We start from the raw sequence: 17,701 nt of genomic DNA on the forward strand, positions 1-17,701 counted from the left end.
TGTTTTGCTTGACCTTCAGACTTCATTTTCCGTATTACCACCTCGCACTTCTTGAGTAGCCTTATTTCTTTTACCCCTGTCTTCCGAATGAGGACCATCCTCTCCTGAGATGACTTTCATTTCCATCTGGTTGTGGAGTTCTTCGTCCTCTTTTCCCGTTATCTCTGATAGAAAGTGGTGGTTAAAGGCTAGAATAGGTCCCAGGGCGAAACGTGGATTGGTACCCACGTTGGAGCATAAAACCTGGGAAATGCCTGCTGAACCAACACCAAAAGTTCTACTACCAAACCCTATCTCCACCTCCACGTGGTGACCGCTGGGAGCTCTTTCTTAACGAAAAGCTGCAGACGGAGAAGGATGAAGGCGAGTCTCCCGCGTCTAAAAACAGGACAAATTGTACCAACTGGTCCTCCAGGTTGGGGGTTGGGTAGGGCTGACAACCCTCCACGGAACACAACTTGTTATGAAGCCACAACAGGAGCCTCGGACTGGACGGATTACACAACGACGAACCCGGCAACGACAACGGAATAACGGTTTGCGCATTTTCTCATGGAACGTGCGCTCCCTGTACAGAGATGAAGCTGATGACAGCTAGCCGATACCCTGTCGCAATATAGGGTTGATGGAACAGCGTTATAGGAGATGCGTTGGACAGGGACCGGTTTCCTGGAGAAGAGCCGCTACACCATATATTATAGTGGCCATCCAGTAAACCATGTGCTCGGAGTAGGTTTCTTAGTCAGCCAAAAAATGAAACATCGGCTTTGAAAACATAAGTGAACGGCTATGCACTCTGCGCTTGCGAGGCAAGTTTAGAAATATAAGCCATAGAAAGTGCATTCGCCTTAAATGATCTTGGAGATTGTCTATGTGAGTTGGGTGGTGATGCGTGGTATGACACCAGCCGTTATGAGCGTTTGCGTTTAGAGCTGGGATAAGGTTCTAGTCAGGAGTCCATTTCAACTTAATGGTCTCATAGCTTTGAGCGTACTTCCAGCCCTCCCAAGGCTATTATCGGGACGAAGGCAGCTGTGACGTTAATCTGGAAGCCGTTTCCACGAAATGCCAGTTTCGTATACTAACGTAAAAGAGTGCCAAAGTTGTCAACTGTTCTGAATCGCTTATCAAATCATAAATGTCATGTCGGATCGTCGTTGTTACGTTGCTTACGTTACTTTACCACCAGGTTGCTTAGTGATTATTAGGGGCTACCAACTGAGAGGTGTGAGTCAACTTGATTGGGAAATGACAAGGATCGCTGCCATCCAGCACCCCTGCCCTGTCTGTCCAAAGCCGTTTGACCTTCATAACGAGCCATGCGAGTCGCTGAAAATTGAGTCTAAGAAGAAATATTTTGCCAGTCTCGAGGCTGTAGTAGCAAGCACACACGTACACTAACTCACCTTCATTATCGTGTCGCTTACTTGGCAATTACTTTCGGCGTATAACTCCTTTTCTCCTCCTTTCCGTGTGGATGCAGTCAGCGTCGTATCTTCTACAATATTTTTCCTTTCCCAGTTTTTAGTCGTGTACTTGACAATTTTGATGCCAGGGTCGAACCCGGTACCGGTGGTCTTCCTAATATCATTCTGCTAAAAGTCACTCAATAAATCCCTTCCTTTATGTATAGTTTTGAATAACAAATATCTCCACCATAGTCTTTGGCAATTTTTACAGAACCCTTTTCATCCCTAGGCCTAATTTCATTATAGGGACCAGATTGAAGGTCACTCTTATGAGGTCTTTCTAGTGATGAAAATAATTAGATGAACGAAACCAACGGTATTCCGTTTACTTCACTAGTAGGACATTCGTCTTTCGCAAATACCCGCATTTCGGGAAGAATTTCTTTCCCTCGTCAGTACTGGCTATCTCAACCACGTTCTTGTCTTATTTTTCTAAACTTTTAGGGTTAATTGCATTGTAAAAATCCACTTATTATAATAAATTTAAAGTTCAATTAAGTTCAATGCCTTAATCAGATGAAATTGGTGTTCCCATAAGATAAAATATGATAATTTTAAATTTTCTGAAAACAAGAAATTTGATGTGTTTTGTTTTGTCAGTTGCACCATTGAACCCAACCATGTGATATGTTGATCGCATTATGGATTTGGTATTGGAAATTATGAATGGTAGTGACTAATATGTGTGAGATAAAGGCCTAAATAAAAGAAAAAATATTTACTAAAATTAAAAGATTTATGATAAAGCATTTGGAACAGTAATCGGCTTAGCTTATTGCATAATTGAGATAGCAACTTCATGTTGGAGGAATCATAAAATTCACTCCCAAAAGCCTTTGTATAGATATATAGGACAAATTTACTGTTGAATATCATAGACTATGCTGCAGACTTGAATTTGGAATACAAACCATAAACCACTTACTACATCCCATGCATATGTTCCCTCGAGGCTAGTCTTTCGGAAAGTCCAAACTATGAACTTATCATAATTCCTCTACGGTGATCAGACTTACCTAAGAAATAATATGCAAATTATAGATACATAGGAACGTATTGTATCTTTTTGATATGATGGTTACATTTGCATGTTCTTCGCTTTTAATTTGCATGCATTGGGAATTCCCAAAATTTACATGAAATTCAAACGATCCCGTACTCTTTAATTGCCTTCTGCTACGACAAGAAAAAAATTAGGAATTGAAAATTAACATGCATTATTGGAAGTAAACGTATCTCACAAGCTCATTTTAATTCGTGTACGGAATTAATAAAATCTGTTTAAGCGAGTAATGCTTTTAATTGAAGAATGCTTGCTGAAAAGTACCATTGGCCTGCTGTTTGGAATTGTCTCCATAATGTAGGGGGGACGATGCATGGTTCTGCTGAGTAATACATTTCTTTGAAGTATTTTTCTTGTCTGTGGACGTCATGTCCATTAAAGTGTTTACAATTCAAGTTTCCTGATCTCGATAAAGGCAACACATTAGGAAGTTGTTATAAAAAAGTAGACCCTGAGAGTTGCTTTAACCTGTTTTGTCTCAATGGCAAAGAGGTCTTTATTCAAGGACGCTAGAAAATTTGACTTGATTCTTGTAGTAAAGTCATTATCATTCGGGGAGGATAATACTTTCCATCTTGATGACACTATCCTCCCTTCAAAATTATTTTGAAGATACGGCTAAAGCTAAAGGAGATATTCACTTCAGAGACAAGGTTACTATATTACTTATCTCGGAATATGAGTTTGAGGCCCAATTCCGCGGAAATGATATCTTGAAATAGGAGAAATGGAATCAAAAGCCTCGAACAGTATGTTCTTTGCTCAGTCGCTTTGGTGAAGCACGGAATTCTGCATTAAAAATAAATAAAAATAAAGACTACCCCCGCCTCACTCCCGTGGGACCACCATTTAGGGATTACTTTTTGCTTCCGTAAGCCAATTTTCCTTTGAGCGCAACTTTATTCTTCGAATTGACGCTCCTTCCCAGTGCTTGGTTTAGATTCTTTCTTTCATAGTGAACCTTGGGTAGTATGTACTCTCATATGCTCTGCATCCTCCGCTATGCCACCAAAACTAGGACTGTGAATCAGTGGATCATTCAAACCAAAGCAAGCCGATACTGCTTCTAGTAACCACCCTGTCCCATTTGGAACCAGGTAATGCCGCAGTTGGTCTCCCCGCTTCCACTCAAGCGACACCCTAATGCTGGGAATGAGCCTGTGAGTCTGTCAACCCTTCATAGACTCACTTATATTGATTTTCGCTTTCACAGTATTATTCTTTTTACGGTTCTATATTTATACTGTTTAGGCTGTAACTGAAGTTTCGGCCTTAAGGTTGAGGGTTCTACATATTCCAGGCGACGTCTTCTAACGAGTCCAATGCAGTCTGTTCTTTTCTACGGCGCGCGTGGAGGTAATGGCTGATGCTCTTGGCAAGGAGGTGTATCGTAAGCAACTACAAAGACGGGGAGCTTTGCCGGTGGCAACTGCTTAACACACTGCTTCTGAACCAGTCGTGATGGTGATCACGGGGATGATTTCTGTAGATCTTCTTGCTAAGAAATGTAAGCCCATGTATATGTACCCGAGGAAAGTGGTTGCTCGTGAAGAACGCCAGCACAGTATAAATGAGTGCCATTTCTCTAGATAAAACGAGTCAAACGTTCACGCCCCTATAGAGGAGACTGCAGAGTCGGAGAATGACTATTTCTTTACATAGCTTCTAAGTGGCTACAGAGGGTTTAAATTTTACCTACCCACAAGATTGGGTCTGCAATTAAGATATGTACGACGTCGATTATATCTTTTGGGTGGAATGGGATTCGTCAAACACCTGTATGCAGATATAGGGAAGCTCTTTCCAAACAGCAATGCCAAAGAGACGCTGAGAAATGCTGGCAGATTAAATCATATTATGTTCTACTTGTTGCAAAGAGTGCGGAGGGGCCGGATGGCAGGGAGTTCTTTGAACTATCAGTTCCCTTTCTCGCAGTATAGTAAGAAAAGTCCAAGCTAAAAGCTCCAGATGCTTTCGGTATGTTAGCAATGAAAAATTGCAAACCACAATTTAGTAGCGCTTCGAGTATAGACACTCGCACGGCCACCTAGGCCACGCCCAACTTATGTTCCGAGCAATCGTCGTGCATATGTTTTTTATATACATTTTTATGCACATCATGCATATTGATTGAATGCATTTTTATGGACTCGTATTGAATCACGGAATCGGAAATTATGGATTTTGGCCGATTCTAGCAAACAAAAATAAAAAAGTATGTCAGAGTAAAGGATAGTGAAAGTATCTTAGCTTCTAAACTAAGCAGGTAAGTTGCAGTTGCCTTCAACCGTCTTGACGCCAAAAAATACAGGCTTCATTCCTAAGGCTTTAGGGTAGCAAAGGCAGTTCCAGTTGGCTTAAAGCCGGGGTTAGTTGTTACGCTTTCGTCCGATGGACCTCTTGGGTTCATCAGACCGGGGTTCTAGGGAACAAGGGGACTCGTTTGGAGTGCGACAATCTGGGGAAGCTGCGTACGAACTGCCATTGCAAAAATAATAGCTAAAATAATCGTGGAATACATCAAAGGACATCTTGAAATTTGATCGACAGAGAGCAGATTGCATTCCGCTCCGGATCCTCCTGAATTGACCACTTCAACACTCTATATATCATTTTGGAATAGTGTGCGGAGTTTAGATCTTTGTTGCTTATGCTCTTCATCTATTTCGAGAAGGTTTTCGATAACGTAAACAGGGAGTGTATCTGGAGTGCTCTAAGTAGGAGGGGCATTTTGGAGCAACTAATAGCTCCTATTAGAGCGACATATGATGAGGTAAAATCCCGGAGGATTTTGACGTCAAAAGCAGAGTCCGCTAAGGTTTCATCCTATCGCCAATATTATTTCGCCTTTTTATCGGTGACGCTCTTCATGCAAGGTAGCATGAGGAGGGCGTGGAGGAGTCCAATGGACGAGGGCATCCGTCCTCCTTTCAAAAACCTCGACTTCGCTGATAAGATATGCTTGATCTTTCACAGGGTCATGGACTTTGGTCAAATGGTTCTGGATTTGGAAAGACAGGCAGGCAATGTTGGACTGAAGCTGAACAACAAGAAAACAAAGGTTATTTCTGCGGGTCATCGCACTCTCCCTATCCGCATTAATGGCCAGAGCATCGAAGGCGTTGATCAATTTATATATCTAGAAAGCATTTTTTGTTGAGGATACTGGGAGTGGAGCGATTACCATTCGGTCAGGCTGCTTCCAGGGCAGAGTTGAGGCAGCGTCTGATGAGTTGCCTCTGTCCTGGACGAAACTGTCAGTCAAAATTTTCATTCTTTTTAGGACGCATTGTTTTTGCTGACGGTGGCACCGAACTGGATGTAGCCTGACGCGTCAACAGTGCTTGATCCCCTTTCGCTACCCTGTCTAATATCTGGAAATGCAGCTATCTCGACACCATGATCAAGTTGAAATTCTTCCGCTTGACACTATCTCAAACGAAGAACTTGGTCGACGCACAGGTTTGGCACTCATACGCACTATGATCGGAAGGCGAAAGTGAGATCGGATCGTTCGCACATTAAGGAGGCATTAAGGACAATTGCAGTGGAATCCACTCTCCCAAGATTGCCGACAGGTGGTCGCCCCAAGGGCACTTGGTGCAGAACAGGAGAAGAGAAGTGCATACATTTCAGGAAATCGTAGGGGGGGGGGGGGACCGCGAACGGTGGAGTGTAGGTGTGGTTGACTCGCCATACCCTACTAAGGGGTAAATGGTAACCATAAATATTTTGACTGGGGAAAGGTGGATGATTAGGTAAGCTCCGAGAAAGTAGGTAAGCAAGTGGATGAAAATGATTGGAGAATGATCCATACAAGCATTTAGACCTTTATCTATTAAGGGTATTTTTTCCTTGCTTCACAAGCAGCGACTTATAAGTGAAAGAACATTCCTTAATGACAGTGTGTGTGAATTTTTTTCATTGAAGAACCTATCTTAAGCTTTATGAAGTGAAGCAACCGATGCAACAACATCTTTTCTTACATTGTCCATAAATTTTTAAAGTGGCGCCATTTAAACTGATATAATCTTTGACCCTATTTCGATGCTTGGATTCAATTGAATATTACCGAAACCCTTTTCAATATTTTCTGCCGGAAAGTTGTTCCACAGGTTAAGAGATGAAGTTTCTGCCTTCTGGAACGTTGCCAAGAAAATTATCTTTCTCATCCCTGCTGTTAAAGCCGAGATTTCTTGAGGTTAGGTCCGGTAATATCAAAATTTTTTTCCTCCTTGGCAAGTAGACATTTAAATTATCAAATGAATAGTTAGTCTCGCCAAACTGACTTGACCTAAGTAGAAATGCACACGATCTATGCGGGAATTCCCATAAATCCATCCCGGATTTCTCAAAGTAAACATTTTCAATTTACGTAAAAAGTATCTTTACCCTCTTTATTAAAAAGAAACTAAACTTCTGAAAAAAACTCTCCATTCTAATGTAGGTGAATTAGCATATTCGACGACCATTAAAATCCATTTAAAGTACAATATTAAGAGCAAAGTTTCCTAGAAGAAAACTTTCATGTTACCTCTCACTTGACGTCAATTAAACATTACATGAAGCCATTTCATAGTTTATCTTTGTTTTTTATTATTTATCTTGGCCTATTCTAGAACCTACAAGCAAATGTGCGAAGTACACACAATTTATGTCAGCAGATGAGATGTACCAAGTCTAATGAAAATGAATTATATGAGTCATTTCTACACAAGGTGGAAATGTTTCTATATTATTTATTTAAGGCTGCAATATGATCGTCATTATCGCGCTACGAGTATCTTTATGATATTGTATCTGTAAATGTATTAATTTAATATTACCTGAATAATAATAATGGCACACGTAGGTAAAGCCTTTGAGTAGATGAGCATACTGCATCTAAGGCAACGAAAAAAAAAACTTCGTTTCGTACAATTCGGGAGCGCATAAACTAGATGGCGGAGTACAAAGCGTAAGTATCTACTATCTCGTATGAGTGTCTGTCTACTTGCTTGAATGGGGAGTAAGACACAATTTTCACTATAAAAGACGACTTGGAGACGACGTTAATCATCAGTCGGTTCTCCATTTTCATTCCAAGTGAAACCAATTCAAACCTTGGTGAGTTTGCGAAGATATCTAACTTTGTTTTTTGGTTATCATCTTTTCATCCCCATCGATATTTTGCTGAATTTTATAATCTGATTATCTGTTAAAATCGGTTACGGGTTTGATTTTCATAAAAAGTGGAAGTGAATTTGTGAATATTTGTTGCTAATTGAATTGAATTTATTAAGGAAAATTTTCTATGGAAGGAAATTTCATGAATTCTAAAATCGAGTTTCTCGCTTAAATCTTTCGTTTTTTCATTTGAGATTGCATGAATGTTAATTAGTTGTGCGCTTTATAATCCTTTGATTATTTCCGAAAAGTAGAAATTTAGTATCCTAAAATATTTTTGGGTTTTTTTTTCTTTGAATGTGTTGCTCAACAGGAATGTTTGTTTGTGATAAGAACTTGTTTAAATTGGGTAAAGTTCGAGGTTGCGAGCCTTTGAATGTTAACAACTCTTTGATGTGCGGATTAGACTTCCGATTAAGTAAAAAAAAACTTAGTGAATAAAGTTCAATGAATCTTCTCCAGGGAATTCACGCCGCTTTTAGTTTTGTGGTTTGCAATCACATGACTTTTTTTCGTAAACCTCGTTATTGCGTTTGTATTGATTTTCTTGGTTTCTCTATTGATTTTCCGAGAATACATTTTATGTGTTAGCGTAATTATGCAACTTTATTTGTGCAACGCCTGAACTTTGGGTAGATTCAGTATATTTGCTTTCCTATGCATTATCTATAAGGGAAGTTTCTGGGAACTTCTTCTGAAGTATGCAAAGTCATTTTGTTTGATTTTCAATAAAAAATATCCAACGTTTGCACGTAGACTAGAGCCATTCAAGCGTTACAATAAAACAAGATATTAACGAACTTCCTTTGATTTTCTTTTTAGTTCAACATGAAATTCACCGTTGCCGTTTTGTTGGCTCTTGTTGCCGTTTGCTTTGCCGACGACAAATACACTACCAAATACGATAACCTCGATGTTGATGAAATCCTAAAATCTGACCGTCTCTTCAAGAACTACTACAACTGCTTGTTGGACAAGGGCAAGTGCAGTCCCGAAGCTCGTGAATTGAAACGTGTTCTTCCTGATGCCCTTCAAACTGAATGCTCCAAGTGCAGCGAAAGACAACGTACCGGAACCGACAAGGTCCTCCGTCACTTGATTGAAAACAAACCAGCTGAATGGAAAGAACTTTCCGCTGTTTACGATCCACAAAACATCTACATCACCAAATACCGCGCTGAGGCTGAGAAGCGAGGAATCAAGCTTCCAAACTAAATAGTTAAAGATTCTTACAAGAAAGATAAGATACGATAGGTTCTGTATGCTGTGAGGCCCCGAAATCTGCACAAACTATGAAACTGAAAAGATACCAACTACCAACTACTCCACATAAAACCTGAGAACATCACCTTTCATCTTTAGCTAAATTAAATAATTTGGGGCTCTTCGTATGGATTTAAGGAACGAGTGATTTTTTTTATATAACTTTAATGCTAATGGCGATTTTAATTTCTCATTTTTTATTGTTAGATGTGTAAAAGTCTTGTGAACAAATTCTTTTTTATATGAAAACATGGAAAAAACCATAATTACCGTCTTTTAATATTTATCATAAATATTTACTCTTTATTTTTTGGTTTAAATGGGATCGAGGTTGATGGAAATTTCACTTCTTATACAACCGGCACAGTGGCGTGCGCAGTCAGTGTCATAAATCCGATAAAGCGAAGTAAAGAGAAAAAAACCTTGGCTATTTCATAATTTTCATGCATATTGAATTGAATGCGGCGATATCGATATTGAGGCGACCAAGAAGAGGAGGCCTTCCGAAATGCGACCAAGCGGTTTTCCAGTTGCGCTTACCTACGGCAACAAGTCTGCACAGAATTGTTGTGCAATCGGTAAAGGTGGCTGTTACTCCACCATATCATGCATGTGATGGACTAGTAGTTGCTCGATCTAGTTGGCCGTTTGTCGCATTTTCTTTTCTTTCTTAACAGTGTAGCGTGGAATATGTTGGATTTGTGATTGACCAGAGATTGTTTTGTGTCGGTAAACCCAGCGGATCGTTATAATTAATCTTGGAACTCTGAAGCCATTTTTTGGATAACATTGAAGGGGTCAAGCTGTAAATGAAGAGCAGCTAATTTTTATGGATGCATAGACTTGCTGCAAGGCCTCAAATGAGGGTCAAGTTCAACTTACCGATCTTTCCTCCTGTAAAAATTCTAGCCCCATCTAAACGGGTTATCTTTTTCCTGTTTTACTTAATCCACTTTTCAGATTCACTTGGTAAAACCAGAACTCAACTTCCTCTCAACGACTCTACATTGAAAGACACCACTCCAAGTAGTCTACTATGACGTTATTCACCTGCAGCTGCAATCGTACATACATTAATTCTAGTCAATATAACTTTCGCTGTTTTTCTACTTTTACAAGTTGAGCGACAAACTTGATGTCTTCTGTGAAAAAAGCGACAGTTTACGAGTACTTTAAGTGTGCACTTACTTAGTGTCTGGTATAGTGCACCGGCGTTCAGTACCTGCAGCATGTTACGTAGTCCATGGGAAAATCTGAAGGTTTTGTTTGCTGTTTAGAGGTGTTTACTTCTAGTTTGTGAAATTCAGTTTTGAAACTGCACATTCTTAGGTTGAGGCATGACGAAGACAGTTGTTTGGAGTTTCACTTTGAAAGCGTAGATAATTCCCGAGGAAAAGAATTGTTACTAGTCTTAACAGACCTGAAATCTTGGCTGATTTCAGAGTTCTTCTTTTTCGGTCTTTGTTCTATTTGGTAGAAAAGTCAGTTCGCCTGAGTCTGGTTCGTCACTTTTTCTTATAATAGGTTCGGTCTGTTTGTAACCGTTAGCTAATCAAATCATTACTTGTCATCGAGTTGCATATCACTCAGCTATTTATCACGAGTACGGATTAAATATCTGTATCACTGACGACACTTACTTTGTAACTTGCCAATGAGTAGCTGTTCATTTGTGAATGCATTTGCGCAGAGAGTGTTGGACTCCCGTAACGGTACATCGTCGGACTACCAACTAAACATCTCCCCATCATCAGAGAGCTAGCCTGGAACCGTTTGTCACATTACTTTGGGTTAGTTCCCGAACTCTCCCGCCTTGCAGAGCCTTCAAATCAGAGAATTGCTCTCACCAACGGGAGGGGAGAGGAGGAAGGGAACTGTCAACGAGAGGAGAACTGTCTGTTGGAGGAATCCCCTGCCATCCGGCTCCTCCACAGGTCGAACTCAACCTTCTTAGCAACGAGAAGGACCCGAACGTAATGGGCAACACGGCTCCACCTGTCAGCACTCCCCAGCATCTCCTCGGCAATGTTGTCTGGAGAGAGATCCCTTGTGTTCAAATAGAGCTGCTGAAGAATTCCATCCCACCTTCCACAAGAAAAAAAAGTGTGACGGGCGTCGTCCACAACTCCATTGTAAAACACACCGTGCCTTTTAAATCTTATGTAGCCAAGACTGAAAACCTCCGTGCTCAATTAAGCACTGGGTAAGGAAATAGTCAGTCTCACCATGCTTTCGATTCAGCCACGCACCTGAGTTGCCGGTGAGCTGCGCAGTCGATCTGCTTCTAGTATCATTTTGTCAAGAGAATTGCCACTCGTCTAGGGTGCGGTGCGGTGCGTGACCTCCATCCTCCTCTGCCCCTTTTGAGTTACATAGACCAGGGAGCGGTTCCTCAGATAGTCTCGCAATATCCATAAAAGATAGATCAGCACGTGGAAAGTGTTGTCTAGTCTGACGTTAAGCGCTACGAGGAGCACTAGCCGACAAGTTCGAGGGCTATGTACCTCCGCTCGTCGAACGGCATCTACGACTTGCATGACAGAATCAACTGTGGATCTCCTTGCTCTAAAACCGAGCTGCCGTGGTGACAAGTCTTCGGCAACGCGGATCGCTTCAGTGAGTCTACTCCTGATTAGCTTCTCGAGCACTTTTCCAGCAGTGTTAGGGAGGACTGTCTTTTCCAACTATTTTGTAGAGAAAAGTGGACAGTCCTCCGCGCTTTTCGCGTCGACGTCATTATCCCGTACGGGGAATTGTGCCCTTACAATGCCCATCTGCTCGATTATAAGTGAAGAGGGTTTCCGCAGAGTCTCGATTTTTCGTTATCAGTTTGTAACTGAGTCCCCACGGGTCTTCATTCACCTCGTCGACCAGATTCTGCCAGCATCGAGCTTTGCTCCTATTTATTGCGCTGCGGAGTTTCCTTTTGGCTTATTTGTACTATGTTATTATGGTACATGCCTCCTCCTGACCGCTTAGGCATTGTGTTAAGCGGCGGAGTCTGTGACACTCCTTCCAAAGCTCCGTAATTTCTACCGTTCACCAATACATAGAGGGCTTGCCATGCCTAGATGCCCTCCTGGGTATGGAGGCTCCGCGGGCCGTCGTTATCGGGTTCATAACTTAATTTACGACAGTGTCAGCTGTAGCGTCACCACCCCCAGGAGTACCGTTCAGTGCGGCCCCACCTGTTCTAAGAGTTTCGACAAATTTCCTGGTGTTCACTTTCGCAACATTCTAGAAAGATCGCCGGGGTGAAGCACACCGAGAATTTGTGTCCACCACTTTGAAGGTAATGAATTGATGGTCGCTTGCCGAGAAGTCTTCCAGAACCCGCCACCCGTCTACCAGCGACACCCGAAGGTTACGTCTAGAATGGTTCTCTCACAGCCCGGGCGCCGGGTGGTTGGGGTTGATCCGGTATTTAGAACTACCAGTCCTGTTCTCGTCGCCGTTTTCAGAATTCGGTTTCCTCTCGAGTCTATGTGAGGCATGCCCCATTCAAGTGCCTTAGCATTGAATTCACCCCCGCCCAGAATCCGCCCATCATCAAGCATCAAACCTACGTCGAAAGTCCGGCATCGTCTCATTTGTCGTAAATAGACACTAAAAAATGTTATCTCTGAACACCGAATCCAGACAAAGCCATCCCTCGGCCTTGGGTAAGAACCCTAAGGTGGGTGCCGTCACGAACCCATATACAGCGGTACCTGATATGTCAGGGTTTCGGTGTTGCTCACTGATGAATACTAAATCAGCTTTGGTCTCCATAGCGAACTGCGCTAGCAAGTCGTGAGTGGTTGCACTTCGGTGCATATTGATTTCCAGTTGGCAGCGTGTAGCTGTCACACCTAACGTTCCTAGTGAACATAACTAGTCCAGTTTTCCTAGCTTTCACCGTAATTCCGTTGCGGAGCCATAACTGTGGATTGCATGTAGAATTCGTTTCAAGCGGTCGATGAGGTGCATTTGCATCTGCCCTGGTAAGAAACCGTAAAGCTGTTATCGCCTGACATTTTTTTAAAGTTAGGGTGGTAAGCCCTAAACGAAGGGTCCGTGAACCAAAAAAAAAAGAGGGAGTAAGTTGCTCCCCATCAAATTGATGGAGACTTAGGACCCCACAATTCTTAAAAAATATTTTCAGCTCTGGCCAACTTTTGGTCAATAGAATTGGCAGATTTGCACTCAATACAATTCGTAGTTTGGGTGCTAAGCAATAAACGAGGGGTCCGTGGACCAAAAAAAGAGGGAGTAAGTTGCTCCCCATTTGATCCGGTTAGGCATCAAGTTGATGCGGGCTTAGAACCCCACAATTGTCAAAAAAATATTTTCAGCGATTAGTGACGTCACACACAATGACGCGGGTTTGCGCGATTTGGGTTTAAATTTGGTTTAAATTGGAGGACTCCCTGCCGTCACAAAGATAATAGCTAAAATAGTCCTGGAACACACGAAAGAACATCTCGAAAGCTTGATCGACAGAGAACAGGTTGGTTTCCGCTTCGAATACTTCCATAGCAACACCCTGCGGATACGCGAAGTTTAGGTCTTTGCTGCACCTACTCTTCATCGGCTTTGAGAAAGCTTTCGATAGCGTGAACAGAGAGTGCATCTGCAGTGCTCTATGCAGGAGGGGCATTCCAGAAAAACTAATAGCTATTACCAGAGCGACATATGATGGCGCGAAATGTTACGTGCTGTACCAAAGTAAAATCTCGCGGGAATTTGAGGTCGAAGGCGGGGTCCGCCAGGGTTGAATCTTGTTACCGATAATATTTCTTCTTGTTGTCAGTGACTTTCTTCGTGTTGTCTTGGTCGGCCGACGTGAAGGAGTTCAATGGACTATGACTTCTATCCTGAAACACCTCGAGTACTCTGATGACATCTGTTTGATGGCTTTGGATTTGGAAAGAGAGGCAAGCAGTGGACGGGAAAGGTCACACATTAAGGAGGGGCAACAATTGCATTGCTGGTTACGTCATGCAGTTGAATCCATTGCCTTAAGATGAACGACGAGTGGGTCGTCCCAGTAGCACTTGGTGCGTCTCTGGAAGTCTTGGCGGAAGCTGAAGGGCATTTTTGGCAATTGCGGACGTTAGCGCGTAGGTAGAGCTAACGCGCTGTACCCCACCAAGGGGTGAATGGCAACTATATAAATATGCTATTATATGCAGCCTTTAAGTCAATGAAGCTGTTGGAATATGGTCATGAGTTGCACCATAACTGATGACCATATTCTAAAAATTTTTCATCACTTGCAACAGAGAGAAAATCAGTTGCTGATTTGACTGGAGTGAAGCTTCTTTGGTATGGGTCGATGATGTTGTGGGCGTATCGTGATAAATTGCACGGAATGTTTCTTCAACGGTTAGTGGTGACAGAATTTGTCCATCGTATTCAGTTTTCGGAACCACGAACTCGCCGATATTCTGGTTGTTGAGCAGTTCGTTAAAATACTCAAGCCATCGTTCTAATATGTCCATACTGTCGGAAATCAGGGTTTTCCTCTTCGTTTCGACAGGATCAGGAGGCTTCCGCTTTTGGCTTGTTGGTAAAACTTGTGTAGCCGGTTGCTTCCTGAAGTCTTCGAGTTTACAGTCCGAATGATAGGTGTCTACGGGAGTACGCATTCTTTGAGAATGCAGCATTGCCCGGTATACAGCATTCTTCCGTTCCGTGGCGTTTACTTTGCCGGATTCTTCGTGGTAATATCCATCCGGTCAGAAGCTCCTTTTGTGGCATCGTATCAAATTGTTTCCCGTGTAGGGTTGCCAGCTTTACCTAACCCCCAACCTGGAGGACCAGTTGGTCTAATTTGTACCATTTTTAGGTGCGGGAGACTCGCGTTTACCCTTCTCCGCCTGGAGTTTTCGTTAAGAAAGAACTCCCAGCGATGACCTGATGATAAGGTTTGGTAAGCCTTTCTTAGGCTGTATGGTTAATCGTGGGATGCGCGCGCCCTGGGTTTTATACTAGTCTTTGAGTGACCTCGACACCTTTTAGTGGCTGCTGCTGCTGCCGCCATATTGGAGTCAGCAGCTAAGCCACCAATGTAGGGCTTTAATCAAATAAGATTCAATTGACACTAAAATTAAACTCGCAGGATTGAATATTTGGGGGTTTCTGGGAGGGACTCCTCTAGCCCAAGCCACGGGATTTATCTTAACCATGAAAATAATAAGCAATTAATTCGCGTTCGCTTGGAAATTTTCACTATTTATTTTCTTTGTGCTAAGTTTTAAATAATATCCAAATTTAACAATTTAATCCGTTTAACTGTAGAAGATTTTTGTTCACAGATCTTACAGTTTTTCACTCCTTTTTGTCCTTTTTATCGAGGTACTTCTCACGATATTGGCCAGTGGGATCGTAAATCTTTTCCAATCGAGCCCAATCATCGGGTTTATTGTCGATTAGATAGTTGACGACTTTTTCAGATGTAGCTTTCTGTTTTTCCGAACATTTTGAACAATCGGTTTCAAGTGCGTCAGGTAAGTTTGCTGGAAATAGGTCAAGCAAGGGTTTAACAGTTTAGGATTCAATAAAATATGTTATTTCTGGGAGAATTTGACTTTTTTTTAAAAAATTTGGCCGTTGGTCAAGGATAAGTTATTTCTAGAAGAAAGTGGTATCTTTCGAAATGAGTTTACCTTTTAGTTCTTTGCCATCAGGGGTGCATGATCCAGTGCCATCCAAGCAGTTGATATAGTTCTTCAGTAACCTTTCACTTCTAAGGATTTCATCCACGTCGATATTGTCGTATTGCGTTGTATATTTTTCAGCGCAGAAACAAGCGCTCACTAGCACAGTGGCTACAATAAAAATCGCTTTGGTTGCCATAGTGCGTCACGAAACCTTCACTGTTGCACTTCTGCCTTGGGGTTGACTTTTTATATACTCATAAAAGATTTCCATCTGAATTAAGCAAATTGTAATCAAGAAACTACAATAAATTGTTAAATTATCCAATTATAGAGTAAATTATGGAAAATGACTACGCATGGGAGGAAATCAATTATTTTTTGTTGATTTAAAGCAGATTGACTTCATTGTATTTAAATATAATAGGAAAATATCAATTTTGCGTGACCGACAACGTGATATTGCCTGACTGAGAAATGATTTATTTTCATTAAAAAATAATCAGGAATAAATTCAATTATCATAAACATTAAATATCCCCAGAAAATCATTATTCCCACGAAAAATTTAGATAAAACCTAAACTAACTAAGTTTTAGATAAGATGAAGAGTGATTTGTATGTTGAGGTCTATTTCAGGCGACAGTCTACCCCAGGTTGTTACCGGAACTGGAACTTAGCACTATCAGAGGAGTTCCTAATTCATCAAAAATTCCTTTCTTATTAAGGTCACACTCAACACCTATTTCCGGCGAGTTTGAGAACTACGTACGCATGATTAAGGTGCGGCTAACTAAGTTGGGAGAACATTCTAACAAGTCTGGGCTCAGAAACGCATTAAAACCCAAATCGGAATGTAAATATCGTGCCCTTTCGTCACCTATGCCTAATGAGTTGAAGTTTGAACGTGCAGTAAACACTTTCAAAACTAACACCCAAGCGGCCACTAGTCGTCCCCTAGTGTGCAAGTTAAGTAATTGCTACGAGTCTGATCGTGGTGTCCAAGGTTCGAGTCCGTCTCCGGACAGAATTACGTAAATCGTGCCAAGTGATAAAATCGTATCTTAATATCACCCACTCCTAGGACACCAAAGGTCCTTTGTGAAATCAGAATACACAACTGCATAATGAACCTGCTATTCATATTCCTCTTCATTCTGGCAAACTTTGTGATAATTGCTGAGAAAGAGCGACTTGTGGCCGCGCTTTCGTATCACCTGGCGTTACCTAGTTACCTCAGTGATCACGGTGATGAGTTACAACTTGCAATTTTGTAATCATTTTTTGTGCCATTGTGTTACGCACATCATCAGTTTTCGTGTAGATAATGGATGCTATCATGAACTTGAACTTGATGAAAAGTGAACCTGAAAATCACATCATCGCATGCAAAATGATATAAATCTTTCAAGAATTGTTGATGTGTGCGTTTGTGTATTAATGGAAATTTTTTGATTTGTTATGAAGAATTAAATAAAGGTTGAATAGGTAATGAGTTATGAGTTATGTTTTGATATGGAGTTGCTTTTAATAATGGAAAATTTTATAAAAGTAGAAAAATAAAACAGTTACCAGCACATCAGAATAAATAGTGTTCGCATTCAGTTGCATTGTTTTTTCCAGGGGAATTTGAGAGTCTGACATCAATAATTAGTCCCCCCTTCCTTCTGGGATCTTTTAGAACACACATAAAAATGGCACAAATTAAAACTTTATCTTAATTAAGATTTTACAGCGGTCATACGTGGAACTGGATGTGTATGTTTTTAGTGAGTTTCAATGGTTGTTTTCCGAGTTTTGAAAATTACAATTTTGGGACCAGCATATTCTTTTCTTAACTTGAGAGTCAAAAACACCTTTTTAAAGTACCCAGAATGTTTACAAAGCCCAAGGGAAAGACTTAATATTAAAGCAGCAGTGAACACTGTAATGACAAAATGGAGTTCTCGATAGTCAAACGACCATCCTGAGAGGCCAGAGATGTCCAAGAGGTAAGATCTATTCCAAAAACTAAAAAAAAGTGGCGAAATTGACCGTGAAGGTCGTTCGCAAATTCTGAAGTTCTATCGAAGTGTTCTGTCGACACGTTTCTGTGCTGG

General features: G+C 41.3%; 2 protein-coding genes across 2 annotated transcripts; one reads left to right on the top strand and one right to left on the bottom strand.

The window, feature by feature from the left end:
* The first annotated feature begins 7,480 nt into the window (after positions 1 to 7,480).
* LOC119659221 (ejaculatory bulb-specific protein 3) lies at positions 7,481 to 9,227 on the top strand. Its single transcript, XM_038067197.1, has 2 exons — positions 7,481 to 7,638; positions 8,521 to 9,227. The coding sequence occupies exon 2, from the start codon at positions 8,527 to 8,529 to the stop codon at positions 8,911 to 8,913; it is 387 nt and encodes a 128-aa protein (XP_037923125.1). The 5' UTR covers positions 7,481 to 7,638; positions 8,521 to 8,526; the 3' UTR covers positions 8,914 to 9,227.
* Positions 9,228 to 15,156: 5,929 nt separating this feature from the next.
* On the bottom strand, positions 15,157 to 15,835 carry LOC119659222 (putative odorant-binding protein A10). The gene is made up of 2 exons (XM_038067198.1): positions 15,612 to 15,835; positions 15,157 to 15,461 (listed from the first exon to the last, which is right to left on the bottom strand). Exons 1-2 carry the CDS (start codon positions 15,799 to 15,801, stop codon positions 15,274 to 15,276), a joined length of 378 nt encoding a protein of 125 aa, XP_037923126.1. The 5' UTR covers positions 15,802 to 15,835; the 3' UTR covers positions 15,157 to 15,273.
* Between the last annotated feature and the right edge of the window lie 1,866 nt (positions 15,836 to 17,701).

The sequence above is a fragment of the Hermetia illucens genome, chromosome 6, assembly GCF_905115235.1.
Source record: "Hermetia illucens chromosome 6, iHerIll2.2.curated.20191125, whole genome shotgun sequence".
Classification (NCBI taxonomy): domain Eukaryota; kingdom Metazoa; phylum Arthropoda; class Insecta; order Diptera; family Stratiomyidae; genus Hermetia; species Hermetia illucens.